The 21,687-nt window shown below is 37.2% G+C and overlaps 1 protein-coding gene across 4 annotated transcripts in view; it reads right to left on the reverse strand.

Annotated features, from left to right (window-relative positions):
- The window catches only part of pcm1 (pericentriolar material 1), a 52,332-nt gene that overhangs the window by 9,484 nt on the left and 21,161 nt on the right, over window positions 1–21,687 (reverse strand). The window contains exons 6-28 of one of the 4 annotated variants that reach the window (XM_084392146.1): window positions 19,708–19,830; window positions 16,728–16,905; window positions 16,539–16,639; window positions 15,356–15,602; window positions 15,013–15,166; window positions 14,704–14,898; window positions 13,531–13,694; window positions 12,169–12,398; window positions 11,864–11,982; window positions 11,603–11,732; window positions 7,979–8,143; window positions 6,837–7,000; window positions 6,512–6,730; window positions 6,180–6,429; window positions 5,949–6,094; window positions 4,866–5,044; window positions 4,558–4,717; window positions 4,013–4,365; window positions 3,656–3,823; window positions 3,309–3,365; window positions 2,550–2,722; window positions 1,332–1,463; window positions 1,107–1,239 (exon numbers count right to left, since the gene is read on the reverse strand). In XM_084392146.1, coding sequence (XP_084248272.1) covers window positions 1,107–1,239; window positions 1,332–1,463; window positions 2,550–2,722; window positions 3,309–3,365; window positions 3,656–3,823; window positions 4,013–4,365; window positions 4,558–4,717; window positions 4,866–5,044; window positions 5,949–6,094; window positions 6,180–6,429; window positions 6,512–6,730; window positions 6,837–7,000; window positions 7,979–8,143; window positions 11,603–11,732; window positions 11,864–11,982; window positions 12,169–12,398; window positions 13,531–13,694; window positions 14,704–14,898; window positions 15,013–15,166; window positions 15,356–15,602; window positions 16,539–16,639; window positions 16,728–16,905; window positions 19,708–19,830 — 3,940 coding nt within the window. Of the gene's footprint in view, window positions 1–1,106; window positions 1,240–1,331; window positions 1,464–2,549; window positions 2,723–3,308; window positions 3,366–3,655; window positions 3,824–4,012; window positions 4,366–4,557; window positions 4,718–4,865; window positions 5,045–5,948; window positions 6,095–6,179; window positions 6,430–6,511; window positions 6,731–6,836; window positions 7,001–7,978; window positions 8,144–11,602; window positions 11,733–11,863; window positions 11,983–12,168; window positions 12,399–13,530; window positions 13,695–14,703; window positions 14,899–15,012; window positions 15,167–15,355; window positions 15,603–16,538; window positions 16,649–16,727; window positions 16,906–19,707; window positions 19,831–21,687 lie in introns of all 4 variants that reach the window. The other 3 variants (XM_084392145.1, XM_084392148.1, XM_084392147.1) reach the window with 3 other exon arrangements.

A 21,687-nucleotide genomic window follows, 5' to 3' on the forward strand; every position in this document is an offset into this window, starting at 1 on the left:
AGGAGGAGCTCAACTGTCCTTATGAAGTGAGTTTGGAGCAAATGCATGTTATTAAATGTTGCATGTTATTAAAACGAGGTTCATAAATGATTCTCGTGTTTGGAAAGATATTTGACTCGTGTTGTTTTTTTTCAAATGCACGTTATAAGTGACTCAAACTCTCAGTGCTTTCAGATGGAGCAGCGTTTACAGAGCCGTACATCAATGACAAACTGCGCATTAAAAAAATAATCGCAGCCTTTGCGATTTTAAAATCGCGATAAGCGATCTCGATTTAAGTGCGATTACATGGAAATTGCGATTAATCGTGCAGCCCTAGCTGCGATTCAATTAAATAAATGTATGCCCTGCGTTTAATATATAGCGATTTAATTATTAACATGCGTTTAGGTCACGTGCATCTCAGAGCATCTCTGTTCACTGTAAATGCTGCTACACATGAACTGTTATCATTTATATGTGTAAAATGCATCTCAAACTCTATCTCTACATATGCTGAGAGTTTGGGCTGCTTATAACGTTCATCTGGGATCGCAATGTGCGCCATTTCATCAGATTTGTAAAGTACATAATTTATAAACCTATGCCAACACAGTAATACATCAATATGATTCTAAATTGCAATTTCAAAATAAAAGTTCTGAGTTTGCATGTTTTGATGTTCCCATATTCTTTTTCCCATATTCGGAGAAATTTCAGTCGCTGTAGCATTTCTATCGTAAAGAAGTGGCCAAATGTTAAATATTAAGTTCACATTTGAATTAAATGTCATTTGGCAATGTCAAATGTCATTATATTATATTATGTATTTTAACAGTGTTGTTCTATAAAACCATATGATTACTTGCTTTTGATCCTTTATTTGAACCAAAAATGATTGCCTCGTTATTATACATGTATTTTAAGTCATATTAAAGGCTATTGTTTGCTTGGGTCTATTTTTATTACCACCGAAAAAAATAAAAAATAAATCTGATTACTCGATTAATCAAAATAATCGACCGATTACTCGATTGCCAAAATAGTCGTTAGTGACAGCCCTAAACCTATCAATTGTTTTTCCCATGATTGTGTCTGTATGTACGCATACAGCTTTGTTTTCTTACCCAAGTCATCACTAGCAAAGGGTTCAAGGTTGGAAGAGGTGGACAGCAGGCTCTCGTTGTCCATCGAATCTCTATCTGCTACCCTCTTCAGAACAGAGTTGGATTTAACGGTAACAATCTTCTCAGATGTATCCTGGAAAAACCAGGGAGAAAAATAAATAAATCAACTGTGTGATAATTAAAGTGAGGAAATCAGATGGGCAGATGGGGAAGCAAATGTCTTACATTGTCACTGGTAGCCAAGCTTTCACTAGGTGTGAGCTCTGACTGTGAGCCTGTGGCCCACACAGCCGGACCCAAAGAGGACGCATGCTCATCTGCCACACTCTTCTCTGTCAGGTGCCTTGTTACAATGTCCTGGTGGCCAAAACCAACGAGATTTGATATGTGGCATAGGATGTGTGTGTGCACACACACACATTCTATGCCACTTGTATTCAAGTACATTTGACTAATTCAATTTAACCCTTTAGGTTGTGTTTGGGTTATTTTGCCACGGAGAGGACTTTCCCGGACCCAAAAATGCTAGTTAATGCTATTGCATTGGACTAAAATTTACTGACTTTACTCACCCAGAGTCTAACAACTTCCCAAAATTGTTTTGCTACTTTTTGTATTTTTTTTGTGTTTTTTTCTCCACATTGTAACACTTGTGATGTTCCCGGTCAAAAATAATTGGCCTACAAAAAATTGCTTATAAATCTATCATTTTGCTACATCACCAGATATTGTATTAAACCTTTTTGTCAACTTGTTTTCTTTCAATTAGGACAAGGTTTATATTTCTTTTTGGAATTGATCGATCGTAGGCCTTATTTATCATTTAAAAGCTTAAAAAAAATCTGATCAATGAGGCCTAAGATCAATCAGTTTCAAAAATAAATACAAAACCTGTCTTAACTGAAAGAAAACAAGTTGACAAAAAGATTTAATCCAATATTTGGTGATTAAATAGTGTAACGAGTGATTTATAAGCAATTTTTTTGTACCACAAGTATGACTTTAAAATTAAACCATTTCAAAACAATTTCCTGGTTAAACATTAAAGCACACTAGTGTGATAAACAGTGTAATTTCTTTCCTATTTTAAGTAAAAATTACAATTATCCACAAACAACGCTTTTTTTTACTCAAAAACGTAGGTACGTAAGCTCAGATAAATAAGGCCAATGATCGATCGGTTCCAAAAATAAATACAAAACCTGTCCTAATTGAAAGAAAACAAGCTGACAAAAAGATTGAATCCAACGTTTGGTGATAAGGTAGCATAACGAGAGCTTCATAAAAAAAAATTTGCAGGATTTTCAACACAGCACAAGGGTTAAGGCAATTTAGCAGATTTCCACCACAATCGATGCAGAACATGTGGAAAACCATCAAGTCTCCATGTGGGCCTATTGTGTCTGTAGAAGTGTGCACAGGTTTGACAATGGTGTACTGTACCTGTAGTGAGTAGAGCGCCCTCTGTCGCAGGTAGTCAGTATTGAGCAGCTGAAGCTCATGGAAGAGCTCAATGAGGAAGTGAGGGCGAGACTCATTCTGAGAGATCAGTGTTGCCACCTCAGAATAGATTGTCTCTCTCAGGGCCTCAAAAAGAGAGAAATCACTGCTCACATCTAGAGAAGATAAATATACACAGTCAGAACAAAAAAGACGATAAACAGACAATCTACTAAAACTCTTCAAGCTTATAAAGAGTAGATCAAACAACTGCTGTCTGTGCAAACTAATTCTACAAAAAAAAAAAATGCGTGGGAAACATAACTTAACTTCAAGTGCACCATTAGCAACACCTGGAGTACTGAACTTCACACAATATTCAAAAACACTGTTAAAACCATGCTCAGATCCACACTTTCTGTCTTCAACTCAAAAGCAAAGGTCTAAAACATCCATAACAAAACACACTGGGTTTGTATTATAAATAGCACAGCAGACTCTTCCCCTTTCCTCCCCAATTTCCCAATGTTCTGAAATGACAATAGTGAACAATAGAAATAAACGTTACACAGCTCAAGGGAGTTGTTTCTAAAATCTATTTGTGTGAGAGATTTGTGCCCTGAAAATGAAAACATCTGGCGCATGTCTAGTATTTCTTATGCATGTTAATGCAGTTTAGAAATAAGAAGAGGAGAAAGAGGAGAAGGAAAACATGCAGATTAGGTAGTTAGCAGGTCAAACAGCTGATTAACTTGGAGTTACCTGGGACTTCAGTGCATGCAATTCTGTTAGAGAGAAAAGGTGTTCTCCAAGCATATGCTGTGAAGAACAAAACCCAAAATGAAATGTGAACAAAAACAGAAATAAAAATGAAATTAGTGACACTATAAAACAATACAAGGACACAGGGGACATAAGATGTTCAAATGATGATCAAATTAAATAAAAAAAAATAAAAAAAGTCTGCTATACTGTTCTGGCAGATCTCTGATTGAAGAATATAGTGCACATTGTATAACAAGACAGTTCTCATTGTTCTACATTTTGATGTTTAGTGTTATGACGTTTTATTCAGTGATATCAGTAGCTGGATCTATGTGAAGTCATACCAGATGAGAGATCATTTGGCTTGCTGTTCTTAGTCTTGCTGTCCAGTTTCTCCTGTGTGAGTTTGTCTAGCAGACCCTGGTTGAGATCTTTGTATCTGACCTGAGAGGTGCGCTCTCTGTCCTGATCAAAGTGAGAGTCACTTGAAACACTGTCACTGTCCACAGACGCTGAAAATGAAAAGAACACAATTTAACCCAATTTGATTGAATTGGGCGTCTTAAACTCCAAGGCTTCTTTTGCCTAAATATGTATATTTTTTTAGAATCCATAAACCCAATTAATGATGGAAAAAGGACAAACTTTGCTTTTCAATGAGCTTTTAAAGGTTGAGTATGTCAACTTTATTATAGACACACCTGTGTTCTTCTGTCCCCTGCCTCTCTTGCGGCGGCTCTTTGTGTTGGGGGTCTTGTCTCTAGAGGCCAGGCTGGCCTGTGCCGCAGCCTTGCGTCCTGCTCTAAAGGTCTTGGTGACAGTGGTCGGGTCTGCCCTGTCTGGCAGGCTGCTCATAGACTCCTGGGAGTCAGGTATGTAGGAGCGATCCCGGGAAATGGAAGGGTGAGGAACAGGAGAGGAGGAAGGGGAGTTCTTCTCTATCTGACTTGTATGGCCTGAGGTGAGGGTGGGTCTCTGACCAGAGCGATTCAGGGAGGAGTTTAACCAGCTCGAGTTATTAGCATCAGCCACAGTATCAGGTTGAGACTGAAACCTTTATAAAGTAAAAATAAACATGATTTGTTAGGTTTCTCTTCCTTTTTTGTAGTTTAAACAAGATCATTTTGTTGACTTTACAGCTAACCAATATATAAAGTAGGTCATTCTTAAATTTTCACCTGACTGTAATTGATAGAATCATCAAGATTATATCATATTAATCCAAATTACAGAAACACATTTGTACCTTTTCTCTGTGTTGTTGAGTGGAGATCTCTGTAGTGGAGGGGGGAAGCTCATGTATTCCGTTTTGACAGATATGTTTGGATCATGCTGATGATCTGAACTGGCCTGGTTCTGCTGGAAATCTCCTACCGAAGAGGGAAACAAGGGACTGAAATTAAAGCCTAAAGACAGAAAAGAAGCGAGAATGAAAGAAAGAAGGTTAAATGTATATATAAATATATTTTTATTATATTATATTATAAATATATTATATATTTTTTATATGGAATTTACCCAATTTAAAGAATTACAGACAGATAACAGACTTACCAGTTGGGAAAGGGGAGAAGTTTGGGATTCCAGGCATATTGAGTGTATTGACCGGTGGGTAATTTAGGAACAGAGAAGGAGATGCAGGATCATGTGTAGCATTTTGATGCTGCTGTTGTCCTGACAAGGACTGACTCTGCTGCTGCTGCTGCAACAGATCATTCAGAACTTGTTTCAACCTGCCAGGAAAAAAAAAAGAAGAGCACATTTTAAAAGTTGTGACAAATGAAACCAAAGCTTGTTTCAAATTCAAGCAGTTTAGACCTTCACTACCATTCAAATGTTTGGGGTCAGTAAGATAAAAAAAATAATAATACATTAATATTAATTTCGGTCCCACTTTATATTAAGTGGCTTTAAGTACTATGTACTTACATTGGAATTAATAATTTGATACAATGACTTATTGTGTACATGCATGTTTTTACATTGTACTTATATTTTGAAAATACCTGCATGTAATTACAGCTGTAATTAATTTATGTAATTACATTTGTAATTACACTGTTGACCCTTCCCTGACACCTTAACCCACCCTTAAACCCACCCATACCACCACACCTGTCCTAACCTTACCCATATCATAGCAGCACAAGTGTTTTACAATACAACCTGAACACAAATAAGTACATTGTACTTATTTTTCGATGTAAGTACATAGTTAGTACTTAAAGCCACTTAATATAAAGTGGGTCCTTAATTTCTAATACTAACACTAACAGCAAGGATGCATTAAACTGTAATGAACTTTCTATTAAATCAAAGGATGCAAAAATCCAGTTTCAATTTTTTTTTTAGCAGCACATCTATTTTCAACACTGATAATAATAAGATATAGTTTTTAAACAGTTATTTTAAATTGTGATCATATTTCACAAATCTACCATTTTTGCTGTTTTTTTTTTGTTTTTTTTTAAATAAATGCAGCCTTGGTGAGCATAAGCAAGTTCTTTCAAAAAGCATTAAATCTGATTCCAAACTTCTTAATGGTAGTACATCTACAGCAAATGCCTCATTCTTCATGCTTAAAATCTTACTTAAATACTTTTTCTCATTTATAAAGTTCGAAAGAAATCTACAGACCGATTGACATTGTTCTGTTGCCAAGCCATTTGTGTGTAACACTGGTTTAGTTGGTGCATGATGAGAGGGACCTGAGGGGAGGTCACGTTATTGGGCACAACACCATATGGCCCTGTGAGCAGAGCTTGCAGCATGTATGAAAGAGTCTAGAGATGAGAGAAGGAAAAAAAAAGTTGTGAGTGAGTAAAAAGATGTGAAAGAATGAAAAAATAACATGTGTTAAACTCTGACCTGTTGGTCCTGTAGCAAAGTTTGGCACATGGTAGTGCTGAAGTTGAGTTGTTTCTGGAGGTGTGTGATCTGTTCCTGCCAGTGTGCTGGTGCAGCGCCCTCAGAGAGAGACAGATCAGCCGCCCATCGCAAGTTCTCCTGCCGCTTAGCTCTGCTGGAACTACTGCTCTCAGTCTGTGGCTGCTGACGAGGGTGACCCCTTGATCCACGGGGGGAAGGACTACCATTAACTTCCCTGTGAACTTTCACACTGCGCAAAATGAAAAGACAATTAATAATCGATTGGGTTCGGTGTGAGGAAGACAAACTCTAGAATGTGCCTGTGTGTTTACCTGTCTCTGTTATTCCTGTTGTAGTTGCGCTGTTTTTGGGTGGAGCAAGCATGCAGCTCATCTGTGGAACTGGACTCCTCTCCCCCATCATGTTCATGTTCATCATCATCATCATCATCATCATCATCATCTTCCTCAGCCCCCACCTCAGAGGAGTAATCATCATCATCATCTTCACCAAGGGGACACTGTGTCGATCCACCCCAGGTGGCCACGGTTCTGACACAAAAATGATGATTAGCACCTGACAAAAAATGTAGTCTTCGAAGTATATAAAACACGTTTTTGAAAAGAGCCACCATAAGCTATCAAGGCCAAGTGTTACCTTTCATCACGACTGTAGGACTGGGTCTCATGTGTCTCGCTCCTGAATGGAGAGTCGGTGAGTGTGCTTCTCCTCTGCTGTTCTGCCATCAGACTCTCCAAATGTTTCCGCCTCTGTCTCAACTCCTCACGCAAGATCTGATGCCTTCGCATCTCTGACCACAGCTAATATAAAAATACAAAAAGACAAAGTTATTAAACTTCGCAACACTAACACTAAAACATGCTATAGTAAAATGACTTTAAATAACCTTGGACTTCTTTCCCCTGTCTGCAAACAGATTGTTTACAATTTGTTTAGCAAATGTCATTTGTCTGATCAAAGCAATGCCACAGAGACACAGTGGTTACTCTTGTCAAGGAAATCAACCTACAATGGCTTACTATAGTTTTCTCTTTTTAAAAACAGTTTTAAAACTTTTTTAAAAAAGAAAAAAAAAAAAGAAAAAAAAAAGACACTTCATTAAATAAATCTTAAAGCCCCTTTAGGGATAATTCACTTAAAAATAAATATTCTGTCATTAATTACTCACGCTCTTGTCATTCCAAACCCATAAGACTTTTGTTCATCTTCGTACACAAATGCAGTTATTTTTAAAGAAACCTGAGAGATTTCTGTCCCTCCATTGAATGTAAATGTACTAAATTTAAATATAGTAGGGCTGGAACTAACGATTCTTTTTTCTATAGATTATTTCCATTGGGGAACATCAACAGCACAACAAATCAACGCATTCCACGCAAATCGACTACTTTACGTAATCGATTACATCCATGCATTGTTCCAGCCCTAAAATATAGTAAACAGAAGCTTCAACAAGCTTGCTTGACAGGCGAGATTAAATGAGGCATGTTCTCGCATGTCACACATCATGTACAGTTGAGCTGCAATTGATCACATTTGATGTATGTTGATCAATGTATATACGTTTTGGTGGCATGGACTTTCAAAAGGAGGGATAGAAATCTCCCAAGTTTCATTAAGAAGATTTTAATTTGAGTTTCGAAGACAAATTAAAGTCTCATGGGCTTGGAACGACAAGGTGAGTAAATGACAATAAAAATTTTTGAGTGATCTATCCCTTTAAAACCCTACCTTATATATAAAAGGAAGCAACATTTTTATTTGGATTCCACACTAACCTCATTGTCAGTGACAGTGACTGGAGGAGGTTCAGTGGTGGGTTTAAGGCCACTAGTGTTGGCTTTAGCTGAGGAAGAAGAGTGTAATGGTACAGGAGCGGGAGTAGAGGCTGCTGCAGGAATCTTCCTCCTCATCGGACCGCTAGCACTACTGCTCACAGACGACTGACAGGACACATCATGATTTAAGAAAATTCATAAATCATATAACTCAGTCTCTGTTCAGTGTGTTCATAATAATAACAGTGTTTCCCCAACCATTGTTTTGGGGGGGCAGCCCCATGAATTAGAGATGCGCGGTTGGCGGTTACAGCCGCGGACTCCGCGGATAAACCGCGGATCGGGCGGATGACGTGACGAAAAATAATATTTGAATTAAATTCGGGCGGGTGACGGGCGGTTGAACCAAACAAATGAAAAATATTATGTATACACCAATCAGCGGATGGCGGGCGGGTGCGGTTTTGAAAATTGGTCAAAAACGTTGGTGCGGATTGATGGCGGACGGATGTTGAGTTTTGTGATGCGGTTGCGGATGAAATAATAGCCCATCCGCGCATCTCTACCATGAATAAATAAAAAGCAATTCAGTACACTTTAAATCAAATTGCGATATAGACTAGTGTGTGAATATTAAACCACAAAAAGACTATTTAAATACGAATCATACATGTTCTGTGTGAATGAATGGTGCAGACGACGCGCAGTTTCATTTACCTCACACACACACACTGAAGCACGTGGTGAGATTCTCGCACTGTTTTTTGCCTATATGAGGACACAAATGCATGAACTTCATCTCCAGACTCTAGATCCGCTCTGAAAGTCACTTCGTGAGCAACTGCTTCATTTGAGAAAAACTATCGTCATGTCATAAACACAAAATTCAAAACCCGTCAAAATAAAAGTTCGAATCAACTTGACAGAAATATATTACTGTTGTACAGTAGAATTTAGATACGTCTCAATGTAATCACAATACTAACCAAGGCTCGAAATTGCGACCATTTTGGTCGCATATGCTCCTGAAATTTAATCTGTGCGACCTAAAAATATATTTGGGAGCATTTGTGCGAGTGCAAATAATGGTTGTGGTGCGACCTGTTTTCATTTCTCTAAAAAACGTTTGCAAATTACTTCACAGTGTGTACCTTATGTGCGCTGATACGCGATGGCCGGACCGTCATTCTATCCAACGTTATATAACCAATCCCGGGGTTTTTCCTGCATTGGTTTTTTTTGGCGGCCGCCAAAGCCTTTGATCGGTGCGTGAGTGACTGCTGCGCTTGACGAGAGAAAGCCCCGGCCGCGCGCGCGCACTCTCACGTCTTCAAACAACACGAGCGCTGTCTTGCTCTCCCTCCCTCGCGCATATTAATCAAAATCATTTGACACGATAGAAGAAGGGCGGAAGACCGAAGTTTCACGTGGAGCATTCGGAGATTTTTTTTTCTCCTAAATTACCGTGGAGTGTGAATTGTGCTAAAAAATAAACTACCGGGATAATCACACAACGCTTGCCGTATGCTACACTTCCACTAATGACACTCCGATTCGCGAACTAATGACTCATTTGAACCGATTCACTTTAATGAATGGTTAAAACAACTGATCTGTCCAACACACTCACGAGACGTCTGAATCGGTGTATAACAAATCAGTACCACTTTACAATAATGTTCCACTTATTAAATTCTAGTTAACACAGTTGTACTATTAAAAAAACTGCACTTTGTTAATTTGTTAACCATTGTTAATGTTAATTTCAACATTTGGGCTACTAATAGCCTATACATTATTGAAATTTTTTTTTTTTTTTTTTTAACATAGTTAATGCACTGTGAAGTAACATTAATGAACAATGAACAGCTGTATTTTTATTAACTAAGATTAACAAAGATTAATACAGCATATTAATAGCAATAGAGTGCCAAGTGCCAAGCAAAAAATGCAGGGACAGGTGTGTGGCAAACAAATCAGGTTCAATTATTAAGGCTTTTAATCGGCAGGATATGTCAAATATAACCATACTGTCTATGAATATAACACCGCATACACCATCGCCAAAGAAGAGCTTGCCTTCACTAAATTTATGTCAAATGACAAATCATGTGCCAATATCATCGGGGTGAGATGATATAGAGCAGAAGACCAAATTTCAAATCTTGGCCACAGGATGAAATAAAATTTGTTAATATATAATTTGTAGTTGTGGTGCTCCTTAATTTTTGGTGGGTGCTCCTAAATTTTTGCTGGTGCTCCTAACTTTTTGAAGTTGGGAGCACCAGTGCTACCAAGTAAAAAAGTTAATTTCGAGCCCTGCTAACACTAATACAAATAAATTATCAAAACTTAATTTAAGGAATAATCACAATTTTTCAGTAAAGCTCATTGTGCAGCACGTTGTTTGAAAAAAAGTGTTTAATTTCATGTTTAAAATAAATAAAATTAATGTTTTATGTCTCCATTTGATTACCAGAAAAAACAACACCAAATTTGTGTGTGAAAAAAAAAAAAAAAACATTTCATAGAATTTATTTTTTAAAGTCCCTGTAAAGGCAATTCTACAAAAAAATTCTAAACACATTATAAGTGCTAGAAATGTATTGCTAAAACATGTTACAAAGACTGAGAACTGTGAAGTACTAAATTGTGGAGTTAGACCGTTAAACAGTTTTTCACCCTTGCTGTGAGCCGGATTTTTTGGGCGGGGCTAAAACGGGGGATTGATGACGCACTGCGACCCCCTGAGCTTGATTGGGCCCCTACTTGATGACGCACGGAGTCACTAAGCCTATCGCTCAATCGCGAGTTACTATCAGACAGCCTACAGTTTGCTAGCTACTATGCCCACGGCTCTGGCTATGCCTTCGTCATGTAAATGCGTATTCCCTGGATGAAATCACTTAGAAAACAGATCGGTGTCCTTATTTAAATTTCCGAAAAATGATCATATCAAGAAGAGATGGATTTATCTTGTGAAGAGCTAACGTTACCTTGATGGAGAGCTGATGATCACCACCACACCCGCCTCTGTAGAGATCAGGATAGTTTACTTTCGTTGGAGACAACTGGAATTCACTGATAATCCGCTGTTACTGGTGAATGGGGCCGAACCGACTATCTCCCGCTGTCCGCTTCGGCCTTCATCCTCCCGTCGCGCCGACATGCACGAGCTGTGCGCAAGTCATATTTCCCGCGAGTGGGCGTGGTTTCAGCGCAGCCAGCGGACACGCCCCCAGCGTTTGAGAGCTGAGACTACTGCTCATTTTTTCGAGATTTTGATAGCTTATTTTATTTACTTGGTGGCTTTTTTAATCATTGAAATTGGGCTGGGTGGCTAATAACACATTTTTCGGTGGTATGACAAACTCAGAACATATACTTAATTTTGACTTTACAGGGACTTTAAATGTTGCATAAGTTTAATAATTGTATAAGTTTCATGATTTAAATTAATTAGACATGCTTTTTTATTACTAAACATTTTACACCACGTATCAGTAACACGCCCGCTCCGCGACACTAGTAGTTTCGGGGGATCTACCACCCCCCCTCAAAAAAAGTATAGGGGGAAACACTGAATAACCTACTGTAAATCACAAGTGTACATATGTGAAGTACCTGAAGGTCAGGGCAGGCCCACTGTATGTCTTGTATCTTGCCCTGAATCTCCATCAGTCTTTGTCTCTCTTCATGGAGCTGCTTTAGTTCCTGCTGCTGCTGCTTGAGTTTCTCCTCATATAATTTCTCTCTGAAAAACAAACATTATACAAGTTGTTTCACACAGGTCACATTGAAAAAACTTACATGCTGCAGCATGTTCTCATACAACACAATATGAACTGAAAATACAAGCACACATCCAAAGACACAAACACTAACCTGGCCTTATCAGAGAGGGTGATATCTCTCTGGGCTTTGGGAGTTGTTGCACGGGTGTTATTGGGTTGTTGCTTCAAACCTTCATCCTCATTAGCTGTAGTACCATCTGTATCATCACTCTAGAGTAACATTAACAGACCCAGAGAAAAAGTCTTCAACAGGTTGACAAAAAGCACAATAAAGAAAAGGCAGACAAGAGAATGACTTCCTAAAAAAAAATTGCTCCCTTATACAAACTCCACTCAAACAATTTTTATTGTGAATGACCAGAATCTCGCATCACCCTCGTGGCACCAGACCCTCACCTGCACCATGGCCACCAGTTCTTGGAGTTGTCGGAGTTTCTGTTTGGCTGTTTGAAGACGATGAACTTTCTGAGCATAATCTGCATCCCCACCTAGACTGCTTCTACGACTGGACCCTGAACCATCACTGTCTCTGCCTCCTCTTGCTCCATCGACATCATCCTCCAGTGCCTCATCATCATCCTCATCTTTAACTTCAACGTGAGGCCTGTCCCGGTTGAACTGGCATTCTGAAATTATTACAATACATATAAAAGAAATAGTTAATATAGAGCTGTACGATTCTGGATATATTGACATTCACTTTTATTTATTTTTTACAGATCATGATTTTCCCACGTTTCTGAATAGACAACTAAAAATACATTTATTAGAGGTTCTGACGAAAAGAAAATATATATATATATATATATATATATATAAAAAAAAAGTCAGCACACCAAAGCTCCAATATATGCAAAAAAAATTTAATTAAACTCTTGATAATAACTTTTAACTGTCTGACGAAGAGCCTGCGTACTCGAAACGTAACCCGTGTTTGAGTCCACTATTACTTTTTTTTGCATGTTTTGGAGCTTGGTGTGCTGTGTTTTGTCGAGCACCCAACCCTGAGCATGTTTTTGCCAGTGATGCTTTCGTCTTGTTTTTATTAGAGGTTCCGACAAAATGTTAATTGCTGCAGTATTTAAAAATATTAAAAAAAATACTTAATTACTTTAAATACATTTTTGTCAATGAATGAATGATTCAATGACTCAATCATTAAGACTTCACTTGTTTCATCATTGGATGAATCTGCGTTTAACACATTTCTTGAACGAATAATTCAATGACAAATCAATTTTTTAAGTCACTTGTCACCACCTAGTTGCTTAATGTAATCGATAAAATTTTAATTTGAAGCACCAAGTTACTTTCAAAAGGTGATTTTGTCTATTTTGATCGCTAGAGTAGAAAGTGTTTATATCCAAACGATAAACTTTTATCCCAGTACTTCTGTGATAATTTGAGTTATAATAATACAGAAATGATGATACTGTGTGGTTGAAAAGACTGTGAAGCAGTTTCATACCTGTACATGACAACTGCCCTCTCTGGGTCAGTGGCAGCACCAACACAGATTTGAATTTTCGTTGTGATCATAGCTACTTGTCAAAAGTTTAATAGACAATAGCGGTATCACTGTCATTTATGAATAAGATCGGGTGGGTGTTTGAATCGAGATCGCAATCGAGTAATCGCGCAGCTTTAAGTTAATGTGTTCATTGTTTTAGAACAGCTTTGTTAGCACAGGATGCTTTTAATTCAGGTAACAAATCTTTACAAAGGGTTGACAGAAATTGAAAGAGTGTGAGGTCTGACCTATGATTGAAGGGACGTTGAGACTACGGAGGTTGGCTGCTGAGCGGTTATTGATTTCACATTCTGTGTTCAGACGGCCATCTCTATTATTGGAGGCGCTGTGAGCCTTCGTCAAACTGTTCATGTCCATCCAGTTACTTGGAGTCTGTGGTTGGGCTGGATTTCTACAAAAACAAACAAACAAACAAACAAACAAACAAAAAAAGAATTTAGCTGGTGCACTTGTTGACTTAACCATTTCTACACCCTAATATGGAAAAAAGTAGGGAGTCACAAAGTCTCATGAAACCGAAAACTTTACACAGAAAACTATATATATATATATATATATATTTATTTATTTCTAATTTGCCCTCAATTAACAATTAATTATCTTCAAGTTCCTTCAACAGGACAATTCTCACAGAAGCAGAGTACGCTACCTCTAAATCACACAGATGACCACGGTCATGATTGGTTTCAATTTAGATTAGATATCCTTGATTTTAATATTGATGTATCTAGATATATATCAGGTACAGTGCATGTCAATTTTTCTTAATGAAAACAACTTCTGGTATTAAAGAGGAAGAAATTATCACCTTCTCTCACGGTCCGTTATGCCACTGATCTGTCACGCCACATTAAAGAGCGCCAAAACGGCATTTATTGTTTGAATTTTGTGATAAAATGGACAGCATTTGAAAGACTACACTTTGATTCTTATCGAAAGTAACAAAACGCGAAGCTTATTGTGATTATTGGTGGTTAGGCTACAACACTGTATTCGTCGTGTACACAGGCATTTACAGGATGCATACATGTTCCCTTACACCCTCAATTACTATTTAATCAAATGTCAAGGAAGAAAAATTTGTATTGAGACATAAGGTAAAGTGAGGTCAACCTCAACAATGGGCCAGGGCTGGGCCGGGGCAGCAGGATTCGGGGTGGTTTTGGTAAGCCATGAGAGTATCGCGATTCATATTTTTCGAGTTTTGTGCCTAATACTTTCAAAACAGTGTGTATTTTAATGCTTATACTGTTGTTTTGTCCATTAAACTTTCATTCCTGCAAACACTATTTTTTATTTGAACCCTGGACATCAATTAAAAGAAGAAACACCACAAGATTTGAGATTCACTACAACACAAAAATAAACTACTTAAATAATTAAATTACTATATTCAGTACCTGATATTGGTGACCGGTTCATGGTTCTCCTGTTCTGAATCAAACATGACCTCAAAAATTGAACCGTCCTCTGTTCCCTCATCGTCATCCTTTACATTCTCGTTTACCATGTCCACCGCCATATCTGATGTCTGTTCATAATACTGAACAAGCTCTCTTAGCTCATTCAAACGCTTGTGCACCTCCTTCAGTTTCCTGCATTGAGTGACAAACCAGGCATCAAATACACTGAACCACTAAAATAAAAAATAAATAACATCACTTTGGTACAATCATTGAAGTGAGATCAAATGAGATGAAGAGACAGACCTGAGTTTGTCAGCAGGGTGGCTGTTATCAACTATCTGTGTGTAAGAGGTGGAGGGGTCCTGCCTCACTGGACGTGGGCCATTTCCCTCTCTACCCAATATTGAGGGACGCTCTGACATGCCCATGCGTGCACCACGTTGACTGACACCCTGACCTGAAGAAACACAAACACCTTATTTAGCAAATAACAGAAAATTTGAACACAAATGCATCAGAAGCATCTATTGCAACACCAACTATTTTGCAAAAATGTACAATTGAAATCATCTAAAGGGAAGGGACTTATTAAACATGGAAAGTGTCATAGTAACTGCATGTGCTGCTGTGCAAGGGGGAGGCTTACATGAACTGTTGTTGAGAGTCTGGTCTCTAAGGGAGTGGAGTTCCTGGAGGATCTTGTCCATGGTCTGCTTTTTGTCCTGTAGCTCCTGCAGTTTGGTAAGTTTAGCACTTGTGAAGGTTGATGCAGTAGTTAGTGGGGCAGAGGAGGGCAACTGACCCCGTGAATTATGGGTGGTGCGAGACCGACACACCTCTCTTGAAAGAGAGAGACATTCTGCCTGTCGTCGGTTGTCAGGGACCGTCTGAGACTGAAAGAGTGAAAAAAAAAAATTAGTAGTTATATTTTGTTTTATTCAGGGACAGTGACAACTTTTAAAAAAATGTCACAGACATTTTCAAATAATAAGTCATGTGATGCAGTTATATTATCTGGTTAGGACAATAGAACCTTTGTCTGCAGAAAGAAGGAACCATCTACATGAAAATTATTCAACAATTGCTTTCACTTCTAGGTGGCAAAATGTAAAACCGCAACGTACACAATTTTGACATATATACAGTACTGGTCTAAAGTTTGCAAAAATGACTATTTTTAATGTTTTTGAAAGAAGCCTCTTATGCACATTAAGCCTGCATTTATTTGATCAAAATTACGGGAAAAAAACCCAGTAATATTGTGAAATATTATTACAATTTTAAATAAGGGTTTTCTATTTTACTATACTTTAAAATATAATTTATTTCTGTGATGCAAAGCTGAATTTTCATCAGCCATTACTCCAGTCTTCAGTGTCACATGATCCTTCAGAAATCATTCTAATATGCTGATTTGACACTCAGTTATTATCAATGTTGGAAACAGTTGTGCTGCTTAATTTTTTTTTTTTGGAACCTGTGATACTTTTTTCAGGATTCAGTGATGAATAAAAAGTTAAAAAGAACAGCATTTGTTCAAAAAACAATATAATTATTCATATTTTGATCAAATAAATGCAGGCTTGATGAGCAAAACAGACTTCTTTAAAAAAAGAAAAAGTTTTATAGTAATGCTTCCAAACCTTTGACCGGTACTGTATGTATGTATGTGTATGTATGTATATAAATAAATAAATAAATAAATGTGCATATGTATATACAGAATATGCTTTAATATAAATCTTAGTATTTTGCCTACTATATTCCATTGAACAAAGTATAGAAAAAATAATACATTTAAAGATGTGGCTGGTTAGGAGTGGGTGTACCTGAGAATCATGCAGTTGGTTATGGAAGCGCTGGATAAGATCGTTGAGTTCATCATTGAGCTCTGAGGTTATGCTCCTGCCAGACACACTTCCAGTAGTCTCTGTAACAACTGTAATATACAATTTTATACAATAAAAATGGAAATGATTCTAACTTCCAGAAACATGAAGTAAACATAATACCCTCACCAGTGTCGTCCATCACTGCTATGGCTTGTTCAGCACTTTGCTGCATGGCCAGTAGCGCAGCCTGACGGCCTTGCAGTGCTCTGAGTTGCTCCTGCTGTTCTAGCATCTTTTTTAGTAGGTCATGCTGCTTCCGCATGTTCTCTAGCTCTTCTTTCTGCTCTACACACACCCCACGGCCCTGAGAAGAAGGAGAGACAAAGATATCATTAGAACAAATGACTAGTATCAATCTGTGGAACTATGCAATAGCAACAACATGTTGAGGTTGCAGGTTGTCATAGAAACATTGCAGTCAGCTAATGTCTGGGCTCAACAGTAAGGATCAGCACTGGCTAAGGGCCAATGTGAAAGTTTCAGGTCAGCTGACGCAACTGTCACTTTCCCTATCAGGGCTTTAGACTAACACTTGAGAGAAGTAGCACCATTTTGGCCATTTTGGTAGTGCTGCCACCGGTGCCATTTTGGTACTGATTTGGTAGCACTGGGGGAAAATGTATCAAGTGTTTTGAATTAATAAGTGTTTACAAATTTAACAGTAAAGCACTGAGCTTGAATTGATATGCAGATAAAAACAATTTTTATTAACAACAGTATTATGTGCAAAAAACAAATTTTTATAAGAAAAAGTTAAATATTCTACTCTTTTTAAATGTACCATTGTTGTTCTATACAATAGTATCATACTGAACTGACCAACAGCTTCAGTGATTACAAAAGGAGCGCTCTTTACTTGTTTTCTGTGTAAAGTTTTCGTTTTCATGAGACTTTGTGACTCCCTACTTTTTTCCATATTAGGGTGTAGAAATGGTTAAGTCAACAAGTGCCAAAATCTCCCGTCATCTACTGATTATAGTGGTAATTTCATTAAAAAAAAAAAAAATATATATATTTGTTTAATAAAAGTGCCTGTTTGCCACAGAGTTAGTTTCTCTATATCTTTAAACTTTCAGTTTTACAAATCATCATTTAAAATAACAATAAAATCGGATACTATTTAGAGCTTTGAATTGCTGTAAAAAGTGAGAAGCACTTGTAAGCCCTTGAAAAATGCTTGAATTTCAATTTCAAATATTGTACGAACCCTCAGATAAATAATGTAAAAAAAAAACAAAAAAAAACAAACATTTGACTATTTCTGCCACAATACCATGGTTACAGTTAGTGTTGCTGCATTAAATCCATGGTGAATGTTGGTGATTTGTGAATTAAAAAGCCTTCTATAACTTGTTTAATCATGTTTGTTTCTCCTGGTTTCCACATCAGAGCTGTTTGAATTGATATTTGTGGTTCATAACTGAATTCTGTGCCAACTTTGAATGCTTCCCCCTAGATCTCGCTGCAATATTAATTTTGCTAATTCAAAAGCTTTCCTCAATGGATCTCCCAGAGCTGTGTAGTAATGGCAGGGCTTAACATTAAGCCTTGTCGTGTATGTCCTTCGGAGAAGTAAATCAGTAATTTACTAACTGCATCAAGCCGTCAAAAAGATACTGATTCCTATGCGGCTTTATGTGTGCGCGCTCCGAAATGGACTGGAACACGAACAAGCAAAGTATATTTTAGGGCTTCAGGTTCACACCTAAACAGTCAAATACACACAGAAATATGCCAAAACGCCCCGGCTTGGTGAGTTTTCACTTAAACACAGTTCGGTTATGTCTCAAGTGAGCATAAACAGATGGGAAATGTTTCAGTATACTGGATCTGTGCATTCAGAAAGTGACAGCAGCCTAATATTCCTGCTGCTGTCTGTGCCATTAATGTTAATCAAACAACAAAAGACAGAAAATTACCAGATGCTCTAGATTTACTAGGATTCATCTATATTGCATTTATACAGTGAAGACTATGTGGTTGTGTTTTACATTTGATTGCTTTCTGTTGATAGACTTGTTCTGTTTTTTTGTTTTGTTTTTTTTCACAGGAATGCTTTATTTGTTAAACTCGGCTGTTGCTAATCACTTCTAAGAGAGGGAATGGAATATGTTGCACATTGTTTGCATATAAATAAAGTTCCTAATTCAGGATACTTTGTCATCTCTTAATTTTAATACTTAATATACATTGTTGTTAGGAATAACTGTGGGTCTATTTGAACTTCTATTCATTATGTTGGCCATCATGTAGAAATGTAGTTATTTTGTTATTATCTTGTGCCAGGAAAAAGTCGGAACTACTGGCCAGACCAGGTTAGCAGAAAATATCCCTACTGTTGAGTCTGTAATGCACAATCACATCACACAATTTAAAGACAAATGAAGCAGTTATAAATCCACAGAATCAGCAGTTTTCTTAACACTGAAACCCCAAATAGTTGGTCATGGACAGGTAATTATGCTCCCTTTTGCTTGATCTTCCGATTAACTCCATAAGTACACTTATGTTCCTGAACAAGTTATTAGACTGTCTAGCTACAACCAGCAGCAGATGACTAGCCAATAAGCATTTGAGAATGGGATCAACTAACTGAAGAATAAAAAGAAAGGAGAAGGGCATCATCTAACAAACAGAACCAGTTGAGTTGCATACGCTTCAAATTTCATTAAGCAGATTCATGGAAATGAGTCGGCATTAAATATCTTCCAGCAAAATGCGATATCTCAACAAAACACATTTTAAAATTACACATATAATCACTTATCTATCTTGGTCATCTGTACATACAACTCATGCTGTTACATAAATGTTACAATTAGCCATTAATTCAAACAACAACAACAAAAGAAATCCCAGCAAAATGGGTTCATTCTGTAAGATACTACACCAACTTGCCTGACATTCAATGACAAACTAGAAGAACAGGAAAAATTTGCTAAATAAATAATAAACAAACAAAGCTCCCATCTGTTCAGAGGAAGCAGCAATCCAAGTAGCCAACTATGCTTTCAAAGCATGAGCTCTAAATTCCACCTTGCATGCCCGGTACATCCTGATCAATGTTCAGTTCAGGCATCAATAAGGAGTCTTTGTGAGTACTCACAGTGGCACTGGAGGCTTCAGAACGCGGCTCCAAGTTCAGAGACGTGCTCTCGGCCACCGAGCCTGAACCTACTGCAGAGTCCACCGTGGCACCTTCATCATCATCCTCCTCATTTTCCCTCGCCTGTAGAGCGTATGGAGGAGGGGCAGGGCTCAGAACAGACCCAATTTAGAAGTTGCAGACACTTGCTAATACTGCTACATTTGAGTATTTATACAGATGTAAACTGAATCGGACAGAGGCAACGGCTCAATACAAAGGATCTGGAAATAATGCTTTTTTCATTGTGCTTGAACTGAAGAGCAAAAACAAGCTGAAGGGAAGAAAGACGACATGCTGCCCTAAATTTGGGCTCTACATTAATCAAGCCTCGGCCAATAAGAACAAAGCCTAAAACTGCATATCTGTGGTCTGATTCAGGTTAGTGACAGACTGCAGCCCAGTTTTTTTGCAGTCTGACAATAGGTCTGAAATTAAATCACAATTTATTTTATTTTATTTTTATTTGTTAATGTGTTAATGCATCCACTCCCTGCAGGCACACTGGATGTGTCAAACTTTATATATCCGCTAGAGATGCACCAGATGACCGGCCATAAATCGGTTTCAATAATGCAAATAATGTGTTTTTACTTAATAAAGGGATAAAAGGAGAAATTTGCAACCAAAATCATTTAATTTATTCAAATATAAACCAGACACTAGGTTAACTATTTCTGTTTTTTGGCAGTTAACATTTATCTATTTCAAGTAATGAAAAATGTTTATGCTTTTAGTTTTTGTTAATTATAATAACACTGATTCTAATAAAATCTATATATTTAATAATATGCGTCAAATAATGTTTAGTCTTCTTGTGATGGGGCATCCCACAGGGTTTCTGCACATTTTTTAAAGTCAAATTATAGGCTTTTTAAGACCTGATAAAAAAATAAAATAAAAAAAGTATACTGTACATTAGGGGTGTGTAATATTGACAAAAAAAAATTATCGCGATATTTCCAAAGTTTTGTTGATTATAATGTGTTTTTGTGCTTGTTTAGGCCTGTTGCTGACAGCTGACTCACAAAGATATTCATATTCATATTCTATGTGGTGGTCAGTTCACAGCAGTGACAGAAATGAACATTTTCATTAAGGGGCAATATTTGCCACCTTAAATTGATTTCCACGGGTATTTTTATCAATATAAGGACATTTTTTCTTAACGTATTAGATGTATGCATCACCTTTTATGTCAAATTCTAACATTCAAATCAAATTAAATTAAAATATGAAATTATTTCTAATTTTAACTTTTCAATTAAAGGGTATTTTAAATATGAAACTAAAACCCCCAGTAAGTGGCAGCACTTAATAAATGAGTTGAGGGAGTCATGCAGTCAACCGATTTGTTCAAACGGCTGATTCATTCAGGAAAGAAGCAAGTGATAGGCCACTGAATTATTAATTAAACTGGTTCGTTCAAAACGCGGATTCAGTCAAAAAAAAAAAATAAATAAAATATCATTGCTCTGTTGCAAGTTCTGCTACAGTTTCATTTAGAAATTTTCGCTGGCGAAATAAAGGAAAAATAAACAATATTGAGAATATTGTGTCTAAAATGTAACTCACAATTTTAACTTCTTGTTCATTTAACTGTTGTATAAAATAAATATAACACTTGCAATTGTGCACAGGAAAACGGTACTCTTGCTCATATGATATTGTAATATAACTACATAATATGAAATAAATATTAAGACAAAAACTAATTTGGGGACATGCCTATAACTGCACACATCACGCAGTGAAAGCACGAGTGACAAATGCGATGTCAGCTCGCAGTGCCTCGCACATCGATAAAACAATAATTACAATATCATCATAGACAATACATATCGCACACCCCTAAGGACATAAAGAATGAACTAGGGCTGGGCGATATGGATTTTTTTTTTATCACGATATGTTTTTCCATATTGATCGATCTCGATTCTT

This window comes from Rutilus rutilus, assembly GCF_951802725.1.
Source record: "Rutilus rutilus genome assembly, chromosome: 2".
Classification (NCBI taxonomy): Eukaryota; Metazoa; Chordata; class Actinopteri; order Cypriniformes; family Leuciscidae; genus Rutilus; species Rutilus rutilus.